The sequence below is a fragment of the Natator depressus genome, chromosome 18 (assembly GCF_965152275.1).
Source record: "Natator depressus isolate rNatDep1 chromosome 18, rNatDep2.hap1, whole genome shotgun sequence".
Taxonomy (NCBI): Eukaryota; Metazoa; Chordata; order Testudines; family Cheloniidae; genus Natator; species Natator depressus.
The window spans coordinates 12524940-12552605 of record NC_134251.1 but is presented as its reverse complement, the minus strand read 5'-3'; the positions used below and the strand labels follow the sequence as shown (position 1 = coordinate 12552605).

Genomic DNA, 27666 nt, shown 5'->3' with positions numbered 1-27666 from the left:
CCCCGTGAGCGCTGGGCGGGAGATTTGGGCTCCGCCGGTGGCGCTCGCGCGAGAGCAGGCCGGGCGCGCCATGGAGCCGGAGGGGGAGCGGGAGCGGGAGCGGGAGCGCGAGCGCCTCTTACACACCCAGGTACAGGGTGAGGTGACGCCCCCCCGGCCCCGTCCTGGGGGCGCCAGGCCGCCTCTCGCTGTCAGGAGCGGAGGGGAATGGTCACCCCTCTCTTTTATCCCGTGTCTTCCCCCCCCCACCCCCGTATATACACAGCCCCTGAGGGTGCTGTCCCTTCCCCCAGTCACCCTGGGGCGCTCCTGCCTCCCCTCCTCGCCCAAACCCCTTGGGATAGGAGCCCCCCGCCCCCATTTCCCATCACTTCGGGGTGGCCTCTCCCAGCTCATTCCTTGGGTCATGTTCCTCCACACCCAACTGCCCTAAGTCTGCTCCCTCTCCCTAACTATCCGCCCCCCCGCCCCACAACCTGCTTTTAGGAATAGCTCTGTCTGTTTTTCCCCTCCCCATCCATTCCCATGGATGCTATTCCCACCCCTTTTTTATCGTCTTCCCATGTGTTTCTATGCTGGACTGGGTATGTCCAATAATGTTATGCCAGTATCTGAACTGATACATGACTAGCCTCTTTTGTGCTATAATGCAGTAAATGGTTCTATGTTATATAATTCACAGTATATTTCTGGAAGACCCTAAACATAAATCAAGTCGCTAAATTGTCAGTTTCGTAATGGAAGAATCAAATTAGAGTCAAATTGTCCAGAGGAAACAAAAAAAGTCCAGCATTTAAATATGAGTACATCTCAACAATATTAGAAGGCCTCAGAGCACCAAAGATGCTGTCCTTTAATTTATCCTTTTAATATTTTTATTGTTATTTTTCTGGCTCTCTCCCACAAAATTAAGTTGTGGATATTGGACAGAGTATACATCTCCACTCAAATCTTGATTCTTCAGCCACTTGCCACCTGCTGCAGTGCTTAGTACTGAGGGTAATCTCATAGATTCTTCAGAGTAGCAAGCTCTACATAAGCATATAAGGCCCAGAGCCTCAGAGGTATTTAGGCTCCTAACATCAATTGAAATAACTGAAAGTTAGGAGCCTAAATACCTTTGAGGATCTAGGCCTAAGTATTTTTCAGATGGTCAGGCCCTAAGGACATCCTTCTGAAGTTAATGGGACATAAAGATGCTAAGCATCTCCCTGGATCAGGCCCATAAATAGGATTTACTTTTGTAAACACATGCACAGTACAAATGAGATCAATTGTACAAAGGTGGTCTGAGCTCATTGTAAACTAAAAAAAAAAAAAAAGTGTTGGTTTCAAACCTAAGTAAACAGAAACTATTGTAGGTAATTTGTAATGGAAAAGCAAAGGGCAAGGTGTGATTGATGCTGTGATTTGATCGAACATTCATTACTTGATTTTAATAATAAAGATTAATAATTTGTTTTAAAGTCTTTGATATTCTTAAGGGACATAGACCTTTCCCAATATATTTTATGTTGATTCTGTTGTCCTTTCCCATCTTGTTTTTTTCCAATTTAATTTAGACTGTAACCCTTAAGGGTAAGGGAATCCATTTTTGTCTGTATTTTAAAGCATCATACCCACTTATGGCACTACACACTTCATAAATGTGCTGTCGCAATAATTTGTTCTGTATTGTTAAACAATGATGTATGTTTTATCTTTTCAGTCAGTGAATGTTTCTTTATAATTTACTTGAGAGGTGGTGTATTGGTATGTAAAGTCAACTGTGTAATTGTTTTGGATTGTTTCAGAGGCTAAAGGCTGCAGTTCACTACACTGTTGGTTGTCTGTGCCAAGAAGTTGCAGAAGACAAAGGCATTCAGTTCAGCAAACAAACCATTGCAGCTATTTCAGAGATCACCTTCAGGCAATGTGGTATGTCCATACATATCTATATTTGTACACAGGAACAATCAGTGGAGATTAAGTGCTTTTTAAAAAATAGAACTGGAATTAGACTGTGTCTTGGGTCACTTTTAAAGAGTACAAGAAATATTAACTTTATTTTCCTGGCATGAAGGGGTACTTAACACAAGGTTTATGAAACCTCAGATATGGTCTCATCTATGCAAGAAAATGGCCCACATTAAGAAACTGGTCTCAAGAATGTATATTGATAATGGTTTCAGATAACATGGTTGTTTTGGCTGATGCCTGATAGTGCAAAGCAGAGAGAGCCTTTTCGGACTGCGGGGTTGAGGCTTGCCTTTCTTATTGTATGTGCAGCTATTCAGTCTCTTGAAATAGTGTTTTCTACACTTCATTTTTTTTATTTTTATTTATTTTTTTTTTTTTTTGTAAATTGAAAATGCTTCAGGTGGTTCTGCATGATAACTGCTATATAAACTCTTGGGCCATCTGAGGAGCTTATGCTTGCTTAGCATTTCTCTGACCTGGGTTTACTTACCAAGTCAGCTTATTGTTCATTTCTCCCCTTAACTAGAAATTATCATGTATAATGGTCCAGAAGCCTTCACTGCTATTTTATATCTAGTCTTTGAAATAAATAAATGCAATTAATGGAATGTGGGTTTTTTTTTGGTTTTTTTTAAAACAAGGCCATGGCTACTTTGTATGCACGGTACTTCTTGTAACAGTTGGGTATTAGCCCCAAAAGGTGTCATTTTCTCCCCAGGTACAACTTCTGCCATAGAGCCACAATGTGGACTGGGCCTCTCCAGCCGTGTCACATGAAATCATCATAATGTTTAGCACTGATAGAGGTTTATAAACATTAATCACTTGAGATTAGCCAGAGGTGTTTGGCCAATGTAGATGGCTTAAGGGTCTAATATTCAAGTTTGTAATACTTGAACTCATGGGACCACAGTTTCAAATTCTAGCAGAACAACGCAACCCATCATACTTCCAAGGTAGATAAGTTGAGTATAATGCTGTTTGTGTCTTTCAGACCGAGGCCTTAAAAATGTGAGGTCCTTTTTGCTCTGCATGGATGTAAAAGGTCCCAGGGCAATGTCTGTAAGAGCAGAAGTTTATTGTTATTATATAATCATACACAGAAACTTGCCCTGGTGTCCCTATCCAAAAATATCCATCACCTCCCCGCACCGTTGTGCGTCATATTTTACACTGCTGTTTGCATGGGTGCTGCCCTTTATACCTAAGGATGGTGACCTTACAAGCAACAATGCTAAATGTATTTTCTGAAATGCTTTGAGTCAAATGGTGTTTTGTACATGAGACATTATTGGCCACAATAATTGCTATAGAAATGAAATAGATTTAATCTTGTTGACTTTAGGAAGTGTTTTAACTGTATGAAATGTATTTTTAAAATTTTTCTTTCAGAAAATTTTGCAAAAGACCTTGAAATGTTCGCAAGGTAGGTACTGCAAGAACACTTAATCCTTACAAAGTCTTGGTTTTTTGCTCTCACTCGGTGATATATTTGGATACAGAATGACCTCTCTTTCCTTTTCCCCCATCCCCTTGTATTTGAGAGCGCCTGTACTTTCGGCATTTTTCAAGGGGCCCAGCCTGCTTTTCATTTGGTGGGTGATTGTGAGGTTAGGTAACAGATACTGAAGCCATTCTGAATTAGAATGTAGCTTTTATTCAGTGCTCATTGTTTGGTTGGGGTCAAGAGTGTCATTTTTTTTCATCTGAGTGGACTGTCTGTATTGGTAATGTTGATTCAAAACTGTCAGGGCATTTTCCAAAGTTTGCTGAGTGCTTGACTCAGAAACTGTTTAATGGATGTGAGTAGTGTCTTAAGGACTCTGGATAGTACTGTGGCTTGTGTTTCCCCCTCCTATCCGTTGGTCTCAGAATTGCTTTGTCAGTTTGTACCAAGGAAGGAAAAAACCATACACAATACCAAATAAATAAATTACCTAGAGAATTATAAAGCCCTTGTACTGAAACTTGCTTCCTGAGTGTAGTCTTGTGTGTGAATTGTGTTCTCTCTAATGTAATTGCATGCAGATGTCTGGATAAATACAGCACAGTAACCACAGTCAGAGGTTATCATTTTGCTGTGCTTGTTAGCATTAGTCGTGCTTCTTGAAGAACAGATTAATAGTAGTTGGTTTTACACTTGTAAAACTTCTGTTGTGTGATGTGCCTGTGATTTGTGCTCATCTGTTCAATTAGAACTGTGGGTAACAGAAAATTATTGTTATTGAAAGTTTTTATGAAACCACTTGAATGACTGAGGACTGTAGAGGCTGAAGCTTTTCAGTGTACCAACAAGTCAGGTTTGATGCCAACAGTCCTTCCTCCCCATTGTATTATTTCTGTATGCAAAAACCCTGTGGATTTAAAATCTCTGTTTTGGGTCATCTGTGTATTTGCTTTAAATGGATGGGTATCTAACTCTACTCTTATAACATGAAGTGCCCAAGCATCCTTGTATCTCTGCTCTCTCAACATCCCTTCATTTATTGCCACTCCTCCGCTTGTACAAAGCCCTACTGCTAAAATTGCCTTCCTTTCCCAGCTCTTGGGACTGTGTCATTCCCCTCTTTGAATTCCACATCTTTGAAATCAAGTTCAAGCTTGTTGTCCCCTCCATCAAGATCCTGCACAACTTCACCCCATCTACATCTTTACTGTCATTGCTCTTCCAAGGCTTCTTTCCTAAACACCCCCTGCAGCCTCCTCACTCTTGTCTTACACCTTGTTCTGTGCTACTTGGGACATCTCTTTCAGAATTGCTTTCTCCTGGCCTCTTTCCTCTCAAGAGGCCTTCCCCTCCCAGTGTTACATCATCTGCCTGTGTGGCTGCCTGCCAGCACATTTCTTCCTCTGGGTCACTGGAAGGGTTTATTTTTTTTCAAGTGATAGCTTTAAATCAGTGTCTTTAGATGACAGGGAAATGCATTATCATCTAAATGAGTGGGACTAGATGACTCACAAGCTCTGAACGCTTAGCAGTATGGGGGTGTCTTATTCGGCTGAACTAGAGAGCTTAAAGTGGTGCTGGGGATTCAGTAGGTGGCACTCTGCGTCAAAACTGACCCAGTAACCTAAGATGGTGTTAGAGGGAGCTGCGTTGTTTGAGGTGCCAATTTTCAGTTATTCGTAGATATTAAGGTCAGAAGGGACCATTATGATCATCTAGTCTGACCTCCTGCACAACGCAGGCCACAGAATCTTACCCACCCACTCCTATGAAAAACCTCTCACCTATGTCTGAGCTACTGAAGTCCTCAAATCGTGGTTTAAAGACTTCAAGGAGCGGAGAATCCTCCAGCAAGTGACCCGTGCCCCACCCTGAGCATATGGGCAAGATTCACCAGCCAGATACCCAGGAAAGAATTTTCTGTGGTAACTTAGATCCCACCCTATCTAACATCCCATCGGGCCTATTTACCATTTAAAGATCAATTAATTGCCAAAATCATGTTCTATATAGATTCTTCTATTGCCATCATCACCGTAGAATCTGAGCACCTTCCATTAAACCATTAAGATGTGTGACTAACATCTGTCATGTGTGGTTCATTTTCTCTCTAATTCTCTTCCTAGAGAGGAAATTATGTGTAATGTTTGGGTAGATTTTTTTTTTTTTTTTTTTTTTTTTTTTTTGCTACTCTGTTTGTGGTAGAGAAGGCTAGCTGAAGAAATGTGCCTTGCACTTGAAGTGGATGGTGGTGAGTGTGACAGGATGGGATGTCTGTGTCAGATTATGAACTTATTTCATACTATGTGTGGAAATATTGGGCGCTGTGACTGCACAATCCTGGAAATGCTCACTGCCTGGGAAAGATGTTTAATATCTCATTGAAGGACTGATAAGCCATCAAGACTGCGATCTAAGGCTGCCGATTTTGATTGTCTCAACTACTGGCACACCCCCATGGAACAGTAGTCTCTCTACATAGGGGCCCACAAGAAAGGGGCAAAGTTGACTCCCAGGTCTGGAGCTTCTCAGTGCGAGTATGTGGCAGAGAGATGGAGGTGCTATTTAAGAGCAAGGTTCTTCTCTGTGCAGGGGGGCCGACTGTCACAGTGTGTAACAAAGACTTGCAGGGAGAGTGAGATCAGATGATGGGAGGGTGTGTCTCAGGACTTTTTGTTGTTTTCCAGGATCTGGGACTCTCGAGTGCCTTAAGAGAAAAGTTTCTGTGGTTAAGAACTTCCTTTCTGAATCTGTGTTCCTTGCTTTCCTACTATGTTGTCTCCGAAGGGAGTAAACTGAAAGCCAAAATTCCCACAGGAACTCTCAGGGTGCACGTGTGAGTGACTGGGAGGCTTAGGAAATCTAAGCCACTGGTTTCAGGGTCTAGGCAGCTGTATTATAGCATCCCGCATCCCACATCCCAAGGAAGGATGTCAGCAGGTCACACCCCTAAACTCAGACCTATAGACCCAGAGTTAGAAATAGTGACTAGCTAGGACCCAGACATAGGCAACTGGAAATGGTAGAAAATGTTTCTCATAGATGCTGTTTTGTGAGAGCTTAGCATCAGCGAGGACCCAAGAGCCCTCCTAAACAATGGACTGAATTGTCCAGTTATGGGTTGTGTACCTTCAACCAAAGGAGACTGCACCATAACTGCAAATTCCTCAAAGTGTTTTCCTCTTCCCACCAGCATCACCTTAGTCTTGCTTGGGTTCAGCTTGAACCAGCTTCTGTTCGTCCATGAGCTGATTTAATCAAAGCCCTGGGCCATCTTAGCAGTGGTGGTACAGTCACATGTGGTGAAGGAGAAGTAGAGCCATGTGTCGTCTGCGTATTGCTGGTGCAGGAGTCTGTCATCTTACCAATTCTCATAATGGCTAATAGGTGAATAGGACTGGCGACATAATTGATCCTTGTGGAATTCTGCACATGAGGGGTCTGGTTCAGAGGTACAGTTTTTCATCGCAATTTTTTGGATATGTTCCTCAAGGAAGGACTTTAAAACCATTTTAACATGTTCCATGGACACTGCCACCTTTTTCAGGTGGGGACATGGGAGTTTGTCTCAAGAACAGCAGAGCTTTAGGAGACTGCTTGGGTTCAAACAACTGTGGCTTAGAGCAGGATCTGTGAGTCCGGACCACTTGGGTTTGTTCCCAATTCTGAAATTGATTCACTATGTGAGTTTTAGACAAGTGGCTTGAACGCTTGATGCCTGTTTTCCTCATCAATTTAACTTGTAAGATCTTGTGTGGCAGGGACTGTTTCTTTTTAAGTCTTCTGTGAAATGCTTAGCACCCTAAGGGGTGTTGCAAAATCGGGATAATATCCATATTTGTAAAGAGCGTTGAGACCCTTGGATAAAAAGAAAGGTGCTGTCTAAATATCACTTATTATCATAAATAAGAGTGGCTGGGGACTCTTGCTGATCTATCTCATTCTAAGATGGTCAGATACAGGTGAGAGAGCCCATGGTTAGGTGTACAGACCTTTTTACTTAGTGTTTTTTAACACCCCTTTGCTACAGATCTCAGCAAACATACTGCAAACTGGTTGTTTTTTTAATTTCATGCAGGCATGGAAAACGAACTGTAATCAATTCAGAAGATGTGAAGCTTTTGGCCAGGAGGAGCAACTCTTTGGTGAGATTAACACCTTTCCCTCCCTCCATTTTATTCCTAATAAATTACACGAGTATTTCCAAGAGCATCTGCATAAAAACAGGTGGTGAAATTATTAACACCTGCTTTTAAATTATAACGCAGAAAAAGATACGGATAGTGGGGTGGCAAGACCAATCTCCCAACCAGCATCCTTGGTGATCAGTTTGATTTTTTTTGTATCCTGCTCTAGTTTTTGACATTTCTTCCTCAGTATAATAGCACAGATCTGATTACAGCTGGAGCAGCAGCCGTGTTCTAGATACAGCAAAGCTGCTGAGGCTCCTGGTGCAGAACATAACCTCCAATGAACATGTTACAATATCTTCAGACTTAGAAAGAGATTCTTTTGTTTTTCCTGTCATGTTTTTGAGTTTCGGGTCAGGGAAATCTCATCAAAGCTGCTAAATGACCTAACACATCAGTAAAGTGGAGATTATTCTTCCCAGATTTCTGTAAATATTCTGTCATATGATGGCCTATATGAGATCTGATGTGCATTCCACATAATTTAGCTGTTACATGTAACAGCTATCCTGGTAAGCATCTAAACGTCATCAGGAAGAGAACATAAATCCTGCACATTGGAACAAGTATTTGTTAAGCACCAACATTGTGTTTGGCACTGCACAGAAACCAGAGTCCTTGTTCTGAGGAGTTTACTATCTAAACAGATACTTCTGTGCAACCTTGTACACTTCTCTGCAAACGTGCCTCAGCTGCTAATTTTAGCCTTATCTGGGTAATTTTTTATGTCCATGTGGGATATGTGACACAAGCCCATCTCAGAAGAATTGGTGAGGACTGGAGCTTTATTTTATATCCTAACTACCAGATGCAGTATAACTTAATTGGAAGTGGAGTGTCTGTGAGGAGAAACAAGATTATTGTGCTGTCTCCATACTGGAACCACAACTGTGCTAGCTACAAATCTGTGTAAACATAGCTGTTACTAACTGTGTGCTAGTAAGGGAACAAGGTACAGCATCGAAGCCAAGGCACTGATCCAGCACTAGGATCTCAGTTCTCTAGGATGTTGCTACAGAAAATCCAAATAAAAATGAAGGTTTTATTCAAAAAATAGGACAGCTGGTGCCTGGCCCTACTGGTGAGTGGAATGTTTCTGTCTGTAGACAGGAAGTTGGCCAGCTTTTTTTTCTTAGGGTGCGTGAACAGGCAGATCACTGATTAATTCTCTGTTGTTAGCTAATCCCCAGCAGATGACTGATTAATAATTCTCTGTTGTTAGCTAAGGTATATCACCCAGAAGAGTGAAGAGCTTGCATTGAATAATCTGGAACAAAAGGAGAGGAAGAAAAAGAAGTCCAGCGCAGCAAAAGGAAGACAAACCTCTGATGAGCAGGTGGAGGCTGCTATGGCTGAGAGTGAGGATTCCAACATGGCATGATCTTCCTCTCAAACCACTTCTTTGCTTGCAATCTGCTTTGAAACATGGAGCAGTAAGGATCCAATACTATCCTAGGGAAACAACTGCAGCCTATTTGTATGGGAACTCCATTGGGAGTTGCCTTTGTGGGGTAGCTACAGCATTGAGTCCTTAGGTTTTAGGTGAACACGATTAATGTTTTAGTTCCATCTGCAAAAACAGGCATCAACACCAAAAGCTTTTTAGAGGTCATCAAAGGAAGGCTTACAAAGACAAGTATTGCCATATTTTCATGTTTTTCTATTTATATTTCCCAAAAGAGAATTTATTATTGAGTGCTTGAAACTCTAAAGCAAGGTATCCTTTGCCTAGCCACGTAAAAGAATCTAGAGTGTGAAGGGCGCTTTCTGGCAATCCTCCATGTCATTTGTGGTTGGCTTCTTCAAATTGCCAGTCTGAATTGTGATACTCCGCACTTGTTGGTTGCTACTTTGTTGAAGTGTATAAACGATTTTTCAGCCATAACTCATGCTTGTCGTTGTTTTTGGCTATTAAAGTAGATTTTCCTGCATCATTTTCCCAAGTGAAATTACTTGTGTGCAACACTCTTATTTTAATTAGAATGAACAAGCTGTACTTCAAGCCCTTGTGTTTAGATGAAACAGGAGATACTGACAACATATCCTAAGATTAGTTCATCTCCTCTGCTGCTGCCAGACCTTCTGGCTAAAGTCAAATGTAGCATTGGATTACTACTGGATGTGTCCTCAACCTTCTTTACTGGTGGACCTATGATTCAGGGTCATTTCTAAATAATTATTCTGATTCTAATATATAGGGGGATGAGACTGGCCTCTTTAGTAGCTTCTTTTTTGCCCTTTCCTGAACTTAGACTTATCTTGTGCCGCTCACTCATCCTGAGCTGTCCCAGTTAGCACTCTGCCTTATGGACTTTCTCAGCTCAATGAACCTGTGTCTATTTGAACATGTGATGCAGTTGCAAAAAAGATTAATATCATTCTGGGGCATATTAAGATAATGTCATATGTAAGACCTGGGAGGTAATTGTCCCATTCTGCTTACCCCTGGTGAGGCCTCAGCTGGATAACTTGTCTAATTCTGCGTGCCACACTCTGTGCCCCTCTGCTCTAGCTAAGACTGAGTGTGGAGCTTCCACACAAGTTTTGTTCCTCAAAGGTCCCTACAGTCCCCAGTGAACTTTGAAATAGCAGCTTTGAAATAGCAGCTCTTCTGAGCTTCAGTGCTGCTTCCAAAGCAACCAGCAGGGGATCGCTATCTAGCTGAGTGTGACACCTCCATAGCATTGTCACCTTCAGAGGGGCTGGGAAATGGGGGTTATGTCTGAAAATTAAACTGGAGTCTCTGGAGTCATGATGGTGCAGAGCACTACCCACTACACCAGCCAACCAGATCAGAAATATTTGGAATTCTGAAACATGTGGCTGTCTGGGCTGATTATGACCCCAAAACCCTGGTGTTATATCCTTAAGAACATTTGTGCCATTGACGTTCAGTCTTTTCGTCATTTGGGCCCTCATGCTACTCCATGTGATATTTAATTTATTCACTTTTTTAATCAGATTACTTATTTAGCCATTCTGGGGAAGAGGCTATAAAATAAAGTCCAGAGAAGTATCTAATGTTGAGGTTGATCTGCCTTTTGATACTGTCTGCTCCACAGAATTTCTGGTGCTGTGTGAATTTGATCCTATATGAGCTGTGGAAGGCTTCAGCTGTTGAATTTTTGGGTGGAACTGACTCCATGAGGAGTGAGTCTCTTTAAACTACTATTTCAGACTGCACTCAGCATGGAGTTGTCTTTAACTGCTTCTTAGCATTATGGCAACTGAGACAGTGTTGCCAACACCTGTGATATTTGGTGTTTTTCATAAAACGTGAGTTCCTGGAGTGAAGTGATTTCATAAGAATCTCTGCTTTCATTTAAAAAAAAAAAAAGTGTCTAGCTCTCATAGTTGTGGAAAAAAGCTTGAAAATATGACTAAGTGTACCCTAAAGGCTCAGAAACTAGAAGGCAAATATAAAGAACCCCAAATCTATTTTTAAAAAATAAACATGACTCATGATTTTTGAAGGTTCAGGGTTGGCAAGACTGCAGAGACAGGATAATATTTTTAGAATTAGGATCTAAAAGTAGCATAGCAAAGACTATTGATTAGAGAAGGGGCTTCAGAATCAGGATTTCTAAAATCCATTCCCAGTTCTGATATTGTCTTGCCATGTGATTCTGTGCAACTTTTTTCAGCTTTAGTTTTACCATCTCTAGAAAGGGGATGATCATCTGTCATTATAGGAATCAGCACAGAATTTAAGAGCCAGGAATGACTGAGTATTATTTCCTTCCCTAATATTACTCTCCCCTGTCTACATTAAAGAATTAACTTGGGGGAAGGTAGAGGGAGGAGAATAGACCCATGCTGATTAGTGTTCTGAACTATTCCACACTAGCACTCCTCTAAACAGTTTCAGTGGCAGTGTTCTCTGGGTACATCTCCCACAGTTCCTGGCAAGGCCCACAGAAGAAACAGATTCTGAAAAAGCTGTAGTGCCCTGTGTGACAGTAGGTGGAAGACTACGGGTACTATTTTAGTGCCATCCACACTAGCACTTACATTGTGCAGATTAAACTGGTGTTTAGTTCTGCTGAAGGCAAGCCTAATCAAAACAGCTATATTTAATAGGCATGTAAACCATTTGGAGGACTAGTGTGGACATTAAACATGTTGGGGGTCCAGTCATAGCACAGACATTTTCTCTACTGTAGATAAAGCCCTAGAGGCTCTGGGTCCCCAGAGTATACCCCTCTTATAATGACCTGGGAGGGAGAAATAATTCATTCTACACAGCTGCCCTCCCTGCAAACTCCTGCACTCTGGGCTGACTGATGCTTCCTCGAGGCAGAAGGTTAACCCTTTCCTTGCCAACTGCTGGACAGAGCCTATACACCTCATGACTGGTGGCAGCTATTTAGTTAATATTGGTAAATCTCTTTCAAATGCAAAGTATACGGTTTAAATATGTTGGATACATTCACAAACCAAAAGACCAGTATGGCTTCAGTTCTGTCTTCTAGCTCCAAATTATTGCTAGGACTCCTTAATCCAAATTATACTCAGTCTGTCAAAGGTTCCAACTATTGCTGTGTTGGGGTGTAGGAAAGAAATTGAGTGAGCCTCATATGCTCCCCCAAAGAACTTCAGGCAGATCCAAACTGCATCCTTCCCCCTTTAGATGCTCTTGGTGGATCCCTAGCATTTCAAGATTTCATTCCAGCTGCCTGTTAACATCTTCTTCAAAGAACTGTTGTGATGCTACTGCTCACTTCTGTGAAGGGAATGGAAGCCTTTGAAAGTGAGATAGCTACACTACACAGCACTAAGAGAAAAAACACCTCAGTTGTTTAATTGTAAGTGATCTCAAACTTGTTTTAAACAAAGCAAGGCTTCTCTGACAGACCCTCCAGCAGAGCTGTATCCATTCCCAAGGTTTCTGCTCCCTTTGAAGAGGGTTGATGTTAGGGGGCTTATTCCTTCACCCACTTACTTCCCTGGTCCTTCTCGCATGAACAGAGAGCAACAATACCCGAAGTCCAAAGGTGCAAACAATTCGATGTTTATTGGGGTGAACTTCCAGGAAGCATGATTCCAGTTTCCTTCCTTAGTATCCTCCTTCCCAGCTCTGATACCACAGAGCCTTACACCTGTGTCCCTGTTCCCATTCCTGCCCTTAGCCAAACATGGTTCCAATTTCCCCACCCCCATTCCCTGTTCCCATTTCCCCCACTCACACCCCCTCACTTCCTGATTGACTGCAGACTATATAGTAAAACTTGAGTTCTGCTTAGCTATACCTTAACCAATCATTTTCCTGAAATTTAACTAACCAATCCTAACATATTGTAACACGATTATGTAACCAATTATATCCCACCACCTTAATTAGTTTACACCCAGCAAAATTAATTATACAGCAGACAGAAACAATCACAGAACCAGACAGAGATTATGCAGACAAACAATAGCAGAGTGGGAACTATAATGACAAAACAATACAGAAGTGAGGATTTCACATCCCAGCTATTGATAAGTGAGTTCTTGCCAGAGAGGATGCTATCAAACTAAGTTTCCTTTTACATTTTCTAGGCACTTCCCTTTCTCTGGAGGCGATAGTCATTATCAGGACAGGATTGTATTCCTAACAGCCCAATAGCACCTTCTTTCAATGTGACTAGTTTGGAATGTGAGGATGTGACCGGTCACTTCCCAGTTTATGGCTGCCTCTGTTGCTTAGCCAAAGGCCTTAGCCTAAGAACAGGGCCTCAGACTGTCACAGTAAGAGAAGGCCCTTACACCGGCAGGCAGTGATTTTGATTCTTTTATATCTCTATAACTAGCCAAGTGATAAGAATACATCTAAATTCTTAGAGTACAGGCCTTTACAGACAGGCCTAAATATCTATATCCTAACAGTTGAGTCTGCAGCCATGGTCCTAGAAGACAAACCACCATTGAGGCTAGGTGGGCAACTCAGGACATGTCACTCCATGAGGATATTCAGCCAGGGCAGCTTCTTTCTGACTAGGCGACCACAAGGAAGAAACAACTTCCAGGATGTAAAAAGAAAAGGAGTACTTGTGGCACCTTAGAGACTAACCAATTTATTTGAGCATAAGCTTTCGTGAGCTACAGCTCACTTCATCGGATGAAAGCTTATGCTCAAATAAATTGGTTAGTCTCTAAGCTGCCACAAGTACTCCTTTTCTTTTTGCGAATACAGACTAACACGGCTGTTACTCTGAAACCTTCCAGGATGTAGTTTGCTCAGATGTATTAATCATTACATTTTTTAAACCCATGACTTCAGTGGGTTGCTGCAGTGGAGGATTCTTGCCATGTTAGAGGTTAAACTTTGATCATTCAGGATAGTGTAAGGCGCAATGCTTCTGCCTTTAAATTGACTCTGCAGCCTCTCCTCCCATCACCAAACCCATGCACAAAATCCACCCTCATGAATCATTTGCAGCTAAATCACCCTATTTTGTACTCAAGACTGCCTGGAATATAGGAATAATGGTGAGGAAATGATGTGGGTTTTTTAGCAAACAGAATGCATATGCAGCTTAAATTAACAGCAAATACACACTTTAATAGCAGCACAATCCAGAAGCTCTAATTAAGGGTTAAATCCAAACAGTGTATTGTTGGGAAGTTAATTGCTCTTTGGTTTTTTCACGTCACTGCATAAGCTGAGAAAAGAGGGGCTACTGTAATATAAAAATAATTGAGCTGGAAGTTTTGCTCCGGCCCAAAGAAAAAAAAAACAAACTTGCGAGGCAGGGAAGTAGCTTGTTGCAGAGCTCTTATCACGCAGTGTTCCACATACATCCACCACTCTGCCTGTTTCTTCTGCTGACTTCTGTCTCCTGGATGATGGGGGCTGCTGCATGTCCAATACAGGAAAGACACACATTGAAAGACAGCAAGGTAAGCGGAGAATGGATAAAAACCCATTATATCTATAATGCTTGTTATTCACTCTTCTTCTTTGCACTGTACCCAGGTGAACAAGAGTTTCTCATCTGGGGCCACAGGGTACTCAAATTGCCAGGATCTAATAACAGGAGAATCTGAGGTATTGGTTTGTTTCAGTTCCCCCTTTTTCTGCTCTGTGCCCTCTATTTCCTCTTGTTTATCCCAGTCCTTTCTGTAGTGGGGATTTGGTACTTCCTCAGAGTACCAAAAAGCTGACCTGCCTCAACAACTGCCTTGTTTGTACTATGTTGTTTGTACATCATTTAGATGAGACTTTCAACATTGGGGTCCTGTCTGTGCTCCCCTGACACTAAAGTCCTAGGGAAATTTAATAAGCATAATGGCTTGACCCGTTGTCCCTGACCAAAAATCTTCCCCTCCCCGCAACATACACATACAATCATTGTGTCAGTTAGCTGCTGTTTCCTCCACCCCAGAAATGGTCGCAACTCAATGGAGCTGCAGTTTGTTGAAGTGCGTTAGCACTATCTTGCCGTAAAAGATTTGTCAGCCCCAGACAGGGAACTCTGGCTCTGAACTGAATACTCCAATAACATAATGGCCTAGTCACTTAGCTGCCTATATGTGTCTACACTAAAAAAGTGCCTTAATTTATAAAGATAATTGAATGCTTTTACTAGTTTCTAAAAAAATGTCATTAAGTTAGCCATTTAAAGAGTTTTCAGCTTTAAGTGTTTGATTTACTGTACTCTTTTGAAAAAGATCCAAGAACCAGTACATAAACTTGACCATTAAAAAAGGATTTTTCACTGAAATTATAGAATGAGCTACAGCATTGTACTTTATTAGCTGAAAGCTCTTGACATTTTTTTTGGTGAGACTTTTAAAGGATGTTGAAGACAGTAACAGAATTTTTAAAAGGACACATTAAAAATAATGCTTCTGTCTTTTATACCTGCTATGGCAAGTAACATTATGACTACTATTAATTGAAATCTTAGAGAGGGAAAAAGTCAGTTTACTGTGTATGCAGTTTCCATTTCTTTTATATAAGCAGCTTGTTTGCCTGGGTCTTGAGCAATAGGGAAAATAAAATAATTTTAAAACAAAAAGGAAGATGATTGTATGACCAAAGAAATTGGCAGGTGCAATATCTTTTAGTTCTTCTTAATAACTGACTAGATTTCCAGTTGGTGTTCCTTTAAGATGCCTAAGCTATCATTATATGGCCCTGGGAACAGCTCTACCTCTCCATATGAGAATTGAATTATTGTGTTGACTTAAAGATAATATTGTGATCAGCAACAGCTCTTTTCAAATGAAGAATTCAATGTTTTATGAACATTAAGTATCCCCCTAATGTCTTACTGCTGGACTCAGAGCATGCAAAAAAAGTAATTGGGAAATCATGATTTTGCACACTGCTAGCTTGCCCCAGTGTCGCTGAAATACATTGATAGAAATAGTTGGCAACTGTTGCTGGAAGTACAGACGTAGATGTTAGGTGACCTTCTTCTCTGTGCCAGGATGTGCCTTTCAGCCACACTTTAGGCTTCCCTTTGTCACTTGGAGGAAGGGTTTCTCCCCCTAAGATTAATAATTCTTTCTTTTTTTACAAGTACTTGCAGGAACGGACAGATGTAAAGAGAAGCACCTTGCCCACTTTCCTCTCTGCACTGGTTGACTGGATATCCCAGATGTAGGACACATCCCTGATGGAGGAGGAGGTAGAGCTGGCCAACCGGCAAGAGAGGTCTGCCATTCAACAACCTCGAGCATGGGAAAAGTCCCCCTGCAGGAACTTATTCCGGAAGACTTTCTCCTCCTGCTAACAAAATAGCTTCCTGAAGCTCTATTTTAGAGTGGCTTTAGCAACAGCTGCCTCCGTCAGGATGAATATTATCAGTGACTGATTCTCTGTGAACAAATACTATCTCTTTGTAATAAGTGTGATTAGACTCTCTCTCCCCATCCTCATTCTCTAATAAAAATTGAATAGAAATGTATAGACAGAAATAATGTTATGATTGAAATGGAGTGCAAATATAGAGACTGAGCATCTTGAAAAGTACCAAGTTGTTACTATTTGTTCAGATAAAAGGCTGAAATGTCAACTGCCCAACAACTCGTGGTCTGATCCTGCAGTTCTCATTTCCCCAAAATTCTCTAAGGGGAGGAGGGATTGCAGGAGCAGGTTTAATAAATAGTTACATTGGTATTATCTATAGTGGAGCTGCAAGGATCATGCTATTTTTTTATTCTTGCTCCTTAGGTTTTTCATACCTTTATCTGGTACAACCTCCTACTTTATACTACATCACTGTAAAGCTTGCTCTGGGAAAGACTTCACTTCTCTTAGTTTAAATTTTTTTTGGAAGACCTAGTTTGTGTTGTTTTTTCTAATATCTGCACCCTTATCTTTAATGCTGTTACAACTACCAGTAGTTTTCTTTTTGTGTCAACATTAACCTATACATGAGACACATCTTTCATTACTGTTTAGTATAAATTAAGAGTAAGCTTCATAGATTCCAAGGCAAGAAGGGAGTGTTGTGATCACCTAGTTTGACCTCCTCTATAACCCAGGCCATAGAATTTTCCCAAATAATTCCTAGAGCGTATCTTTTAGGAAAAAAACATCCAATCTTGATCTAAAAATTGTCAGTGATGGAGAATCCACCACTTGGTAAATTGTTTCAATGATCAAGTATTCAATTTTTAAAATTTACACCTTATTTCTAGTCTGAATTTGTCTAGCTTCACTTCCACCCATTGGATCATTTTATACATTTCTCTGCTAGATTGCGGAGCTAATATTTGTTCCCCATGTAGATACTTTTAGACTGTAATTAAATCACCCCTTAACCTTCTTTGTTAAGCTAAATAATTGAGCTCCTTGAGTCTATCACTTTAAGGCATGTTTTTAATCCTTTCATCATTCTCATGGCTCGTCTCTGAACCCTCTCCAATTTATTAACATCTTTCTTGAATTATGGGCACCAGAACTGGGACAGTATTCCAGTAGCAGTCACATCAGTGCCAAGTACAGTAGTGAAATAACCTCTACTCTTACCTGAGATTTCCCTGTTTATGCATCCCAGTTATCACATTAGCTCTTGTGGCCACAACATCACATTGGGAGCTCATATTCATCTGATTATCCACCACAATCCCCAAATCTTTTTCTGTCACTGCTTCCCAGGATAGAGTCCCACATCATGCAACTTCTGTTTCTCTTACATAAATGGGGGCCCAACAGGATCTTCAATACTGGGTTGAACTTTTGCTTACTAAGTTTCAGCTTTGCGTGAAATGTACCCCTCAGAATATAAGGCTTTATAATGAAAAAGCTGGCAAGCCTTCAACTGTTCTTTGCCCAGTAGGAAAATCAGTAAACTGAAAAGCATGGTGCTGTCTGGTCTAGTTCATTGCTGAATTTGTACTCGAGTAATTATCTTTACACAGGTTTCAGAGTAATAGCATAGGCTACCTTGCATAATGACTTAGCCACTCCCTGTCTCTATTTAAGCCTAAATTAATAGTATCCAATTTGCAAATGAATTCCAATTCAGCAGTTTCTCGCTGGAGTCTGGATTTGAAGTTTTTTTGTTGTAAGATAGCGACCTTCATGTCTGTGATTGCGTGACCAGAGAGAATGAAGTGTTCTCCGACTGGTTTATGAATGTTATAATTCTTGACATCTGATTTGTGTCCATTTATTCTTTTATGTAGAGACTGTCCAGTTTGACCAATGTACATGGCAGAGGGGCATTGCTGGCACATGATGGCACATATCACATTGGTGGATGTGCAGGTGAACGAGCCTCTGATAGTGTGGCTGATGTTATTAGGCCCTGTGATGGTATCCCCTGAATAGATATGTGGGCACAGTTGGCAATGGGCTTTGTTGCAAGGATAGGTTCCTGGGTTAGTGGTTCTGTTGTGTGGTATGTGGTTGTTGGTGAGTATTTGCTTCAGGTTGGGGGGCTGTCTGTAGGCAAGGACTGGCCTGTCTCCCAAGATTTGTGAGAGTGTTGGATCAACCTTCAGGATAGGTTGTAGATCCTTAATAATGCGTTGGAGGGGTTTTAGTTGGGGGCTGAAGGTGACGGCTAGTGGCGTTCTGTTATTTTCTTTGTTAGGCCTGTCCTGTAGTAGGTGACTTCTGGGAACTCTTCTGGCTCTATCAATCTGTTTCTTCACTTCCGCAGGTGGGTATTGTAGTTGTAAGAATGCTTGATAGAGATCTTGTAGGTGTTTGTCTCTGTCTGAGGGGTTGGAGCAAATGCAGTTGTATCGCAGAGCTTGGCTGTAGACGATGGATCGTGTGGTGTGGTCAGGGTGAAAGCTGGAGGCATGTAGGTAGGAATAGCGGTCAGTAGGTTTCCGGTATAGGGTGGTGTTTATGTGACCATTGTTTATTAGCACTGTAGTGTCCAGGAAGTGGATCTCTTGTGTGGACTGGACCAGGCTGAGGTTGATGGTGGGATGGAAATTGTCAGAGAACACTTCAATCTCTCTGGTCACGCAATCACAGACATGAAGGTCACTATCTTACAACAAAAAAACTTCAAATCCAGACTCCAGCGAGAAACTGCTGAATTGGAATTCATTTGCAAATTGGATACTATTAATTTAGGCTTAAATAGAGACTGGGAGTGGCTAAGTCATTATGCAAGATAGCCTATTTCCCCTTGTTTTTTCCTAACCCCCCCAGACGTTCTGGTTAAACTTGGATTTATGCTGGAAATGGCCCACCTTGATTGTCATGCACATTGTGGGGAGAGTGGTCAGTTTGGATGAGCTATTGCCAGCAGGAGAGTGAGTTTGTGTGTGTGTGGGGGGGGGGGGGGTGAGAAAACCTGGATTTGTGCTGGAAATGGCCCACCTTGATTATCATGCACATTGTAGGGAGAGTGGTCACTTTGGATGAGCTATTACCAGCAGGAGAGTGAGTTTGTGTGTGTATGGGGGTGGGGGAGTGAGAAAACCTGGATTTGTGCTGGAAATGGCCCACCTTGATTATCATGCACGTTGTAAGGAGAGTGGTCACTTTGGATGGGCTATTACCAGCAGGAGAGTGAGTTTGTGTGTATGGTTTTTGGAGGGGGGTGAGAGAACCTGGATTTGTGCAGGAAATGGCCCACCTTGATTATCATACACATTGTGAAGAGAGTGGTCACTTTGGATGGGCTATTACCAGCAGGAGAGTGAGTTGGGGGGGGGGGGGGGGGCGGCGGAGGGTGAGAAAACCTGGATTTGTGCTGGAAATGGCCCAACTTGATGATCACTTTAGATAAGCTATTACCAGCAGGAGAGTGGGGTGGGAGGAGGTACTGTTTCATGGTCTCTGTGTATATAATGTCTTCTGCAGTTTCCACAGTATGCATCCGATGAAGTGAGCTGTAGCTCACGAAAGCTCATGCTCAAATAAATTGGTTAGTTAGTCTCTAAGGTACCACAAGTACTCCTTTTCTTTTTATCTTTACACAGTTGAATAAGGCATGGTTTTTTGCCTGAGTAGCATGAACAAACATTCTATACAGCTACTATGGCAGCCTACAACAGGAGAAAAGCCATCTCCTGTGGCAGGAAAATTGCTTACAATGTGAGAAGGAAAATAAAGTATTGTGATAAACTATTGTTTTCCCTGTCCAACTCAGGGACACGTATTGTTCCATTGTAAAAGAAAGGGGCAGTTCAGGCCAAGAGTGAGCTTTTATTTCATAGAGACAAGACAGCACTTCAGTAGGTTCTTGGCAATCAGGATTCCATGTTTAAGTCTAGGTAATACCTTTCAATTAGAAAGATGTAAATGACATCCTTAACTCACACCTACTCCTAATTAAGATTCAGCATGGTTTTATAGGAAATAAAAGTTAAACTTAGTTTTCCTATAAGACAGCAGATTTTTGCTTAAGTTACATCAGAAACACTAGAACTGGTTCAGGGTTATGTTCATTATAACTACAGTAAGCATTGTAGTTATGGCACATTCATTAAAAGCTAGATTGCAACATCTGTACACAAGGGGCATTTCTGAATGTTCAGCTTTGCTATACATTAAGTGACTTATCTACTCCACTGCTTAATCTAATGTTAGATTAATGGGTTTTGCAATGTTGGAAATACTGTATAATTGTATATATTAAATATTCACCACCTCTTTTAAATGCTTCAGCATTTTTATCTTTTGCTCTCCTAGGACAGAACTATCAATAGAGAATGTATGTGCTAATGCACTGTTACCAACATTAAGGTGGGTGCAAGGCCAAATGGCACCTTTGGGAAGGCTAACTGCCACAAACTCTACAATTAAAAAAAAAATCTGAGACAACAAGCCCCCTTGGTGCTTGGGTGATATCAGGGTGTTTCCAATAATTAGACAGTCATGTTCTTGGAGATATATAGCAAGCCAGGCAGTGTGTGAGAGCATCACAATAAACAGCTTAATAGTATAATAAGCTTTTAATATTAAAATTCTCCATTAAAAAAGTGTTTCAAATTATTTTTAAAAAAAATGGGCCAGTCAATAAGAACAGTGTCATTATGTTGTATAAAAATATAGGAATATAGACAGGCTCAAAACTGAAGTTTTCTCCCTGAAGCCCTTTAAAAACCAAGCATTTTAATTTTCGGCATGCTTGACAAACATCAGTTCTCACTCTCCTCCCGCAGTGGGAGGTAGTAGCATGTGGAAATAATGGCACAAAGGTTAAAATATGATTTGATCAGTTACACAGCAAGAGATTATCAGAACCAGGATTTGAACCTCAAGTCCCTGGATCCCAGACTAGTTCTCAGTCAATGCCACATAAAGTGGTAGCTGGAAAAAGTCTGCACACTGGCAGTCTGACTACAACAAATTGTAATAAACCTCACCAGGAACAGGCACTGAGAACACTGCATCTCTCACTATTGCACTCTGTTTAGAAAATAATCTGAAGAGAACGTGCTTGGTCTGCACTCTCCTGTGCAGCCTCAGAATTTGGTATGAAAACCCTCATGCTCACACAGCGTTTAAAGTGCCCTCTAACTTGGGCATTGTCTATACTTGAAAGGAGTTGCCACTATATGGGTAGAGGAAACCCACAGATACCCCAAGTGGAGACACAGCTTATGCTAGCAAAAGTTCTCTTGCTTAAACCAGTTCCCTGAATGGAGTAAGCTATACCTGTAAAATAATTCTTTTGCTAGTAGAAATACACCTACACTAGGCCCTTTGATTGCACAACTATGTTGGTTAGGGGTGTGATTTCCCCCCTCCTACCTGACATAGGTATGCTAGTAAAACTTAAAGAGTACACCAAGGCTTAGCCTCACAGTACCCCTCTGAGTAAGTAACTCCCCGCATCTGAAAGACGGGAGGGAAGAGACAAGGATTAGAACTCAAGAGCACCTGGCTCCCAGTTCTGCATTCAAAAATACCTCTCTAATGCAGCATTTAGCAGGACACTGGTTGTGTTTACAGAAAATTTGACAAGTACCACTACTCTGAAAAAAATAAAGCCTTTGGTTACGTGAGATTCTAGACTCTCACTAGAGGGATTAAACCTGTCTGTTAACACCACAGAGGCAGAGACAAGCCCAGTTTTTAGTTCTCTAGAGGCAGGGCATAGTATGACCAGAAAACTATGGTACTTGGGGAATTTAACACACCATTTGCTTGTGTTGGCGCCAATACACAAGAGACCTATGTTTCTTTGACATTTAAAGCACTGTCAGCAGCAGTGCTGCAAAGTCTCTTACTTCTTGCGTTTTGAACTCAACCAGTCTCCCCAGGGCAGCTTTTTCTTGCCCTTTGATATACTCCTCAGGGAGCGTAGAGCCTGCACTTGCTGTAAGCGCCTGGAGAGCTCCTGATCACAGGCCTGTTGGAGAGCTTCAGTCTTCTGCTTATCCCAGCACAGTGCCAGAGCCAAGGCTTCTGTGTCTTCCTTGAAAACCAGCTGTGAAATAAAAAGTTGGACACACTGATCCTCAGTGCCCCACACCTTGTCTTTTACAACAGCCAGAATTTCTTCTAGTGGTACACTCCTCCTGAACTGAACCCTTCCCCCCAAAGTAAAAATAGGTGGATCCATGAGAGAACTGCTGAAACACAAGCAATGATTTGGTATATTTAATTAAGACCAAAAGCTCACTGGGGTCTAACACATTTATCCTTGAGCTTCACAATTCCCTGACTTACAGTTTCTACCTTTCAAGCCTAATTTGTTTTTAATTCTACTTGGCATCTGGAAATTAGGAGCTGGAAAGGTCCAGTAGGTGCCTGAATGACTTAACTCCAGCCAAACAAAATCAATACATTTTCACTCCCTTTGTCAACAGTAGAAAGAAACAAACAAGGAAGTCACAGGTCCTTGCAACCAAGATGAAAACTCTTCAGGATGAGAGGCAATTCTAGAAACCTTCACCTTTCCAAGATAAGGGTTTATTTACGTTGTTTTTCTGTTTTACTGGGACCTTTATGCTGGCCTGGTAATATGAAAAGAAAAAAAAATACTGCTAAATGCAGATTTGCATTCAAAGAGCTAGCTTGTAAAATATTCCTAGTTTGAACTCTGGGTGACCATTTCCTATGACCAGTTGACAAAGCTCACAAGAAGTTCCCATGATGGGTTCCTTTCAGGGAGAAGGGAATTTGAGTAATTGTACTGCTTGGGAAAAAGACAGGATACCACAGGGGAGCTCCACGCATGGAGGAAGCATATGCTGTGGCAAGGTTCCACAGTGCTGGGATTTTGAACAAAAGATCACCATACTGTACCAGGGTTTAATAAAGTGGAGAGAGAAGACCAAATCTCATTACCTTTGTGCCTTAAACTAGAGTTAACACTTGGGTCTCCAGAGGTGAAAGGACAGTTTTTCCCACATCCCTTCTCTGCACAGGGAGATGCCAGTCAGCCTGCCTAGAACAGGGTGAAGACCAAAAGTTACCAACCTCTAGATCCTGACTGTCTAAGCTGAGTTCTGGGGCAGGTTTCTCTTTCAGTGCAGCAAGGATCCCGCTACTGAGTGATCTTTTGGCGGAGGCACCTGCACTGCTGCTATCAGTGTTGACTACATTCATCTCCTCCCTGGGTGCAGCGTCAGGTTCTGAAAAGTAGCAGGGAGACAGTGTTCAACAGTAGCCAGCAGCATGAACACAAGTGGAGGGCTGGGAATGCAGTTTGATCAGTTTGCACCAACTACTGCAGCGTCACCACAAGCTCCTTCACAGCAGCAATGGCTCAGGCAGCTCTCTCATTTCCCCTCCCCTTTAATCCCATTCAGATGTCTCTGGAAAGTTGCTCATGCTCCTTACCTGATGCCTTGGTTAAGATGCTGCCTTCATTCTTTAAGGCCTTCATGTAGAGTTCCAGAAGCTGTTTGGATTGGCGTTCTTCCTCTCGTCTGTCCAGCGCCTGCTGCAGGGTGTCCTGTAACATCTGGGTTTTTGGTTGATTCTGGGAAAGCTCCTGGGCCAAGTCTGAACATGGTACATCAATGAGAACCTAAACGAAACAGTGGAGTCCTGCTACATGGAACGATTTAGGTAAGCCTCATTTTAATTGTTCTATCGGACTGACTACAACAGAGCTATAAAGATGGCATACCTCCCAAGTCACACGTACGGAGAAACAAAGTCTCAACCTTGCAAGGATACAGCAAGTTTTATTAGGCATTTCCAAGTCAAGTCAGCCAGGTTATAAGTCGTTCTAACTGGCACTCCCACAAGCCAAAGTTCTTTACCTACAGTCAAATGTCCCTCAGAAAGGTGTGAAATTATTGCCTACTTTTGAAACAACACAGAGAAATTCTAACAATTTTACAGCGAAAGTCCCACTGATCAGTTTGAGTGAGACATGCCAACACCAACAGGGACTGGCTTTTGGAAAGTAACTTTTGATCCAGACTGCTGAATGAGTACTACAAGCAGCAATCATTAAGACCAAATCCTGTTATGCACAGATGTTAAGAGGCGGGAAGTGTTCTGGCATGCAGCCGATCATTTACTTGGAACCAATAATCAAGTCTTCTAAACCCCTCCATAGACCAAAGTGCAAGACAAACAAAAAGGACAGGTGTGGTTGGAGGCCAGGATACAAACCCTATAGGAAGGAACGAAGAGCTTAGTGAGGAATGAAAAAACACATGGGATGAGAGATGAATCAGTCTATGTCTGAGAACCAAAAAACTGTAGGGATATAGCATCAATATGGGAGAGAAGGTAGAAAAGATGAGAGTCAGCATGGAGAGGAGGGATGCTGGATCAAGTGAGCGAGGAAATGGAGAACAGATGGTGTATTGTGTGTGTAAAAGAATGATTTACACAGTGTCATTTTCAAAAGCCCATTCATTCCATTGGGAGAACATTTCCCCAAGAGCAGAACTTCACTCCTGCACCAGAGCCAAGTCAACAGTATGCATTTTCCTTTCCTAAGATTTCACCATCTCCCTTCTAATGAGGAAACTAAAGGAAGGAGAGAAGTGTGACATATGGGTTCTCACTATACCTGGAGGTCTTCCTCAGACATCAAAATGATGCTGGACAGGTCATCCTTCAGCTGTCTTGCCAGATGCTTCCACTTCGATTCACCGCTATCCACTTCATCTATGGACTCCCTTGAGAGCCAGGCTGTGCCCCCATCTGACACATGAGAAATGACCACAGTCATAAGAGTGGAAAAACTCATGGTTGCAAAGATCACAACAACAAAATCCAAAAAGCCCTTACTGAGGGGGTGTATGAACAAAGCTGCTGAACAGGAGATAGATGTGGTAAATTAAACAGCTTCTAAGCTTTGAGCTAGAGGGGTTTTCTTACCTCAGAGTTGGAATCACAGCTATGAAATCTATACTAGAATTAGAGAGCGTTCAAAATGTTGCTTCCAGGAAATAATCATTAGCCTTTTGGACTCAGCCTCTTGCACTGACCTGTCTATGTGAGATTAGAGGGAGAATGGGGTGTTTAACATTTAAAGCATTTTTTAAAAGTCTCTTTTCATGGTGTCTGTGTCAAGACTTCCTGTGAAGAAAGAATTGTCCCTCACACCTCTTCTCAATCTTGGCTGCTATTCTTCCCACCCCTTAATTATCATCACCATAATCATCATCATCATCTGTCCTTTCCTCAGTTTTCAGCACAAGCGAGTTTCTGTAAGTGAATAGGAGGGCAAAGGACCAGTATCACCATGTCTGTAACACTTGCTCCGCTCAAGCCCGAGGCGAGGGAGTGCAGAGGTGGTAACTTAAACTAGGCCTCCAGCAGAGTCATCAGTCCATCTTCAGTGGAGGTCTTGGTGTCTGGAAAGTTAAGACATAAGTGTGGCAAGCTCAGTGAGACCCCAGTCCCAGGTGGCACCCTGAAGCGGGGGAACTCCATCACAATATGTTCCCCTCCAGCCTTGTACCTGTGGAGCTGCTGGTCCACTTTTCATTCCTGGCCAGTGCCACAAACTTGGTGTTGGGCGGTAAACACAGGAAGTAATCTTCATCATCCACAATGGTGCCATCCTCTGCCAGAACTAAGGTGATGGGCTCCCAGGCCTTGTCAATGGCCAGAATGTCACAGGCTGCAGAAGATAAAGTGTTTTCGTGAGGCAGAAGGAAGTTTGGCAAGGCAAAAACACTGTCCTTTATGCACATATGACAGACACAAATTTCCCTTGGGGCTACCGCTAGGATAGGTAAGTGAATGGCCCCTGTCAACATGCAGATTCTGTACATCAACTCTTCTCTGGTTTATGTTTACTAATTTGTCTCCATCAATCCACATTTTTAATGCTGTTCCTGATACAAGCTCAAAAAATGCTCCTTTCCTGGGAGTTCATCCTCCTTTACAGGGCCAAATGTGGCTGAGCAGCCTAGAAACTACATTTTCACGTGCACATTTTCCAAATCTCCCTATCTTGACACCAGGAGAGGTCCTCAATTTTAATCCTCTATCCTGCTGGTCTACGACATAAAAGGTGGAAAGGTCAGACAGACAGACTCATGAAATGTTGCTGGATAGATCCAGGAGAAACAGGTGGGCGTCAAGAGGTTGGGCTGGGAGCTCTCCCAGCCAGACCAGATAACACAAATAATTAAGAATGCCTTTCCAGCTGCACTAGGTATCAAGGCTTGTCCAGCAACACACATCGATTGTTTGTCAACAGTTTTAAGTGATTGTAGTGCCTATCAGCACCTTGGCAAAGGGAATCTCTGCCTCAGTGGTACATCAACTCATCTAGATATTTGCTTTGTTTTACAACAGGCTGCATAAAAAGTACGAGCGAAGTCAGTACAAACTAAAATTTCACATAGACAATGACTTGTTTATACTGGTCTATATAATATACAAGGAAATGTAAAGTACAATATTTATATTCCAATTGATTTATAATTATATGGTAAAAAAAATGAGAATGTGAGCAATTTTTCAGTAACGTTTTGTGACACTTTTGCATTTTTACGTCTGATTTTGTAAGCAAGTAGTTTTTACGTGAGAGGAAACTTGGGGGTACGTGAGACAAACCAGACTCCCGAAAGGGGTACAGTAATCTGGAAAGGTTTGAGAGCCACTGCTCTATCTAACCCCAGCACCCTCCCAGTCACACGGCACCTCCCTCACACCCTGTTTCCTATGCCCGATTCCTCCCCACAACACCAATGTGGGGTTGCCCAGCTGTGAAAAGAGGGGGGCCACCACAACAGGAAAGGCTCGCTGGAGTAATGCAGGCGGCACAGTATGATAGGGGAGGGGGACTGCAACAAACCCCCCCGCCCCCCATCCTTCTTCCCCGACTCGCCCCCATTTACTGTTTCCCTGCCCCCCCCCCAGCTCCCTCTCTCCCAGACTGCCCCTCCCCCCACCTACAGGATCCCTCCCCCATCACCTGGATCCCTGTCCCGCTCCCCCTCACCCTTGCTCCGCAGCTCCCGCAGGCAGGAGGCCGCCACGCCGTGGTGCTCCCGCTGGCTCTTCCGCCGGATCAGGCACTGCCTCCGCGGAGACACCCCCTCCCCGCTTCCGGGAGCCTCTCCCGCCATCTCCTTCTCCTAGCCCTGGGGCTGAGGAGCAACGGCAGCTAAGCCGCTCCCCTCGCACCTCAGCCCAAAGACAAGCCCCAGCCCGGTGTATGCCGGACCTTGTAGTCCTGCTCCCAGAGCACGGCTCTTCCACAGACCCAACCCCGGTGCAAGCCGGGCCAC

At 42.4% G+C, this 27666-nt stretch overlaps 2 protein-coding genes across 5 annotated transcripts; one reads left to right on the top strand and one right to left on the bottom strand.

Annotated features, from left to right (window-relative positions):
* Positions 1-16522, top strand: CENPS (centromere protein S). 2 transcript variants are annotated; one of them, XM_074933994.1, is made up of 7 exons: positions 1-130; positions 1794-1917; positions 3352-3385; positions 7485-7551; positions 8819-8954; positions 14555-14626; positions 16107-16522. In XM_074933994.1, the coding sequence occupies exons 1-6, from the start codon at positions 71-73 to the stop codon at positions 14623-14625; spliced, it is 492 nt and encodes a 163-aa protein (XP_074790095.1). In that variant the 5' UTR covers positions 1-70; the 3' UTR covers position 14626; positions 16107-16522. The 2 variants fall into 2 exon arrangements, with proteins under 2 accessions (XP_074790095.1, XP_074790096.1); XM_074933995.1 differs by lacking the exons at positions 14555-14626; positions 16107-16522 and having other exon boundaries at positions 8819-9480.
* DFFA (DNA fragmentation factor subunit alpha) lies at positions 13767-27666 on the bottom strand. 3 transcript variants are annotated; one of them, XM_074933991.1, is made up of 7 exons: positions 27378-27666; positions 25884-26045; positions 24987-25120; positions 23795-23984; positions 23432-23586; positions 22237-22436; positions 14198-14434 (listed from the first exon to the last, which is right to left on the bottom strand). In XM_074933991.1, the coding sequence occupies exons 1-7, from the start codon at positions 27502-27504 to the stop codon at positions 14224-14226; spliced, it is 1179 nt and encodes a 392-aa protein (XP_074790092.1). In that variant the 5' UTR covers positions 27505-27666; the 3' UTR covers positions 14198-14223. The 3 variants fall into 3 exon arrangements, with proteins under 3 accessions (XP_074790093.1, XP_074790092.1, XP_074790094.1); XM_074933992.1 differs by lacking the exon at positions 22237-22436 and having other exon boundaries at positions 13767-14434; positions 27378-27665; XM_074933993.1 differs by lacking the exons at positions 14198-14434; positions 22237-22436 and adding an exon at positions 22724-22965 and having other exon boundaries at positions 27378-27661.

Bases quoted from the DNA above. Each gene is read 5' to 3' on its own strand.
- CENPS (XM_074933994.1), top strand. From the start codon at position 71: ATGGAGCCGGAGGGGGAGCGGGAGCGGGAGCGGGAGCGCGAGCGCCTC. The intron at 131-1,793 runs GTACAGGGTGAG...GGATTGTTTCAG, and splicing joins AGCGCCTCTTACACACCCAG to AGGCTAAAGGCTGCAGTTCA. The intron at 8,955-14,554 runs GTGAGGATTCCA...CACTGTACCCAG, and splicing joins GGAGGCTGCTATGGCTGAGA to GTGAACAAGAGTTTCTCATC.
- DFFA (XM_074933991.1), bottom strand. From the start codon at position 27,504: ATGGCGGGAGAGGCTCCCGGAAGCGGGGAGGGGGTGTCTCCGCGGAGG. The intron at 25,121-25,883 runs GTACAAGGCTGG...CTCATGTGTCAG, and splicing joins GTGGACCAGCAGCTCCACAG to ATGGGGGCACAGCCTGGCTC. The intron at 14,435-22,236 runs GTAAGAGACTTT...TTGGACATGCAG, and splicing joins TTGAGTTCAAAACGCAAGAA to CAGCCCCCATCATCCAGGAG.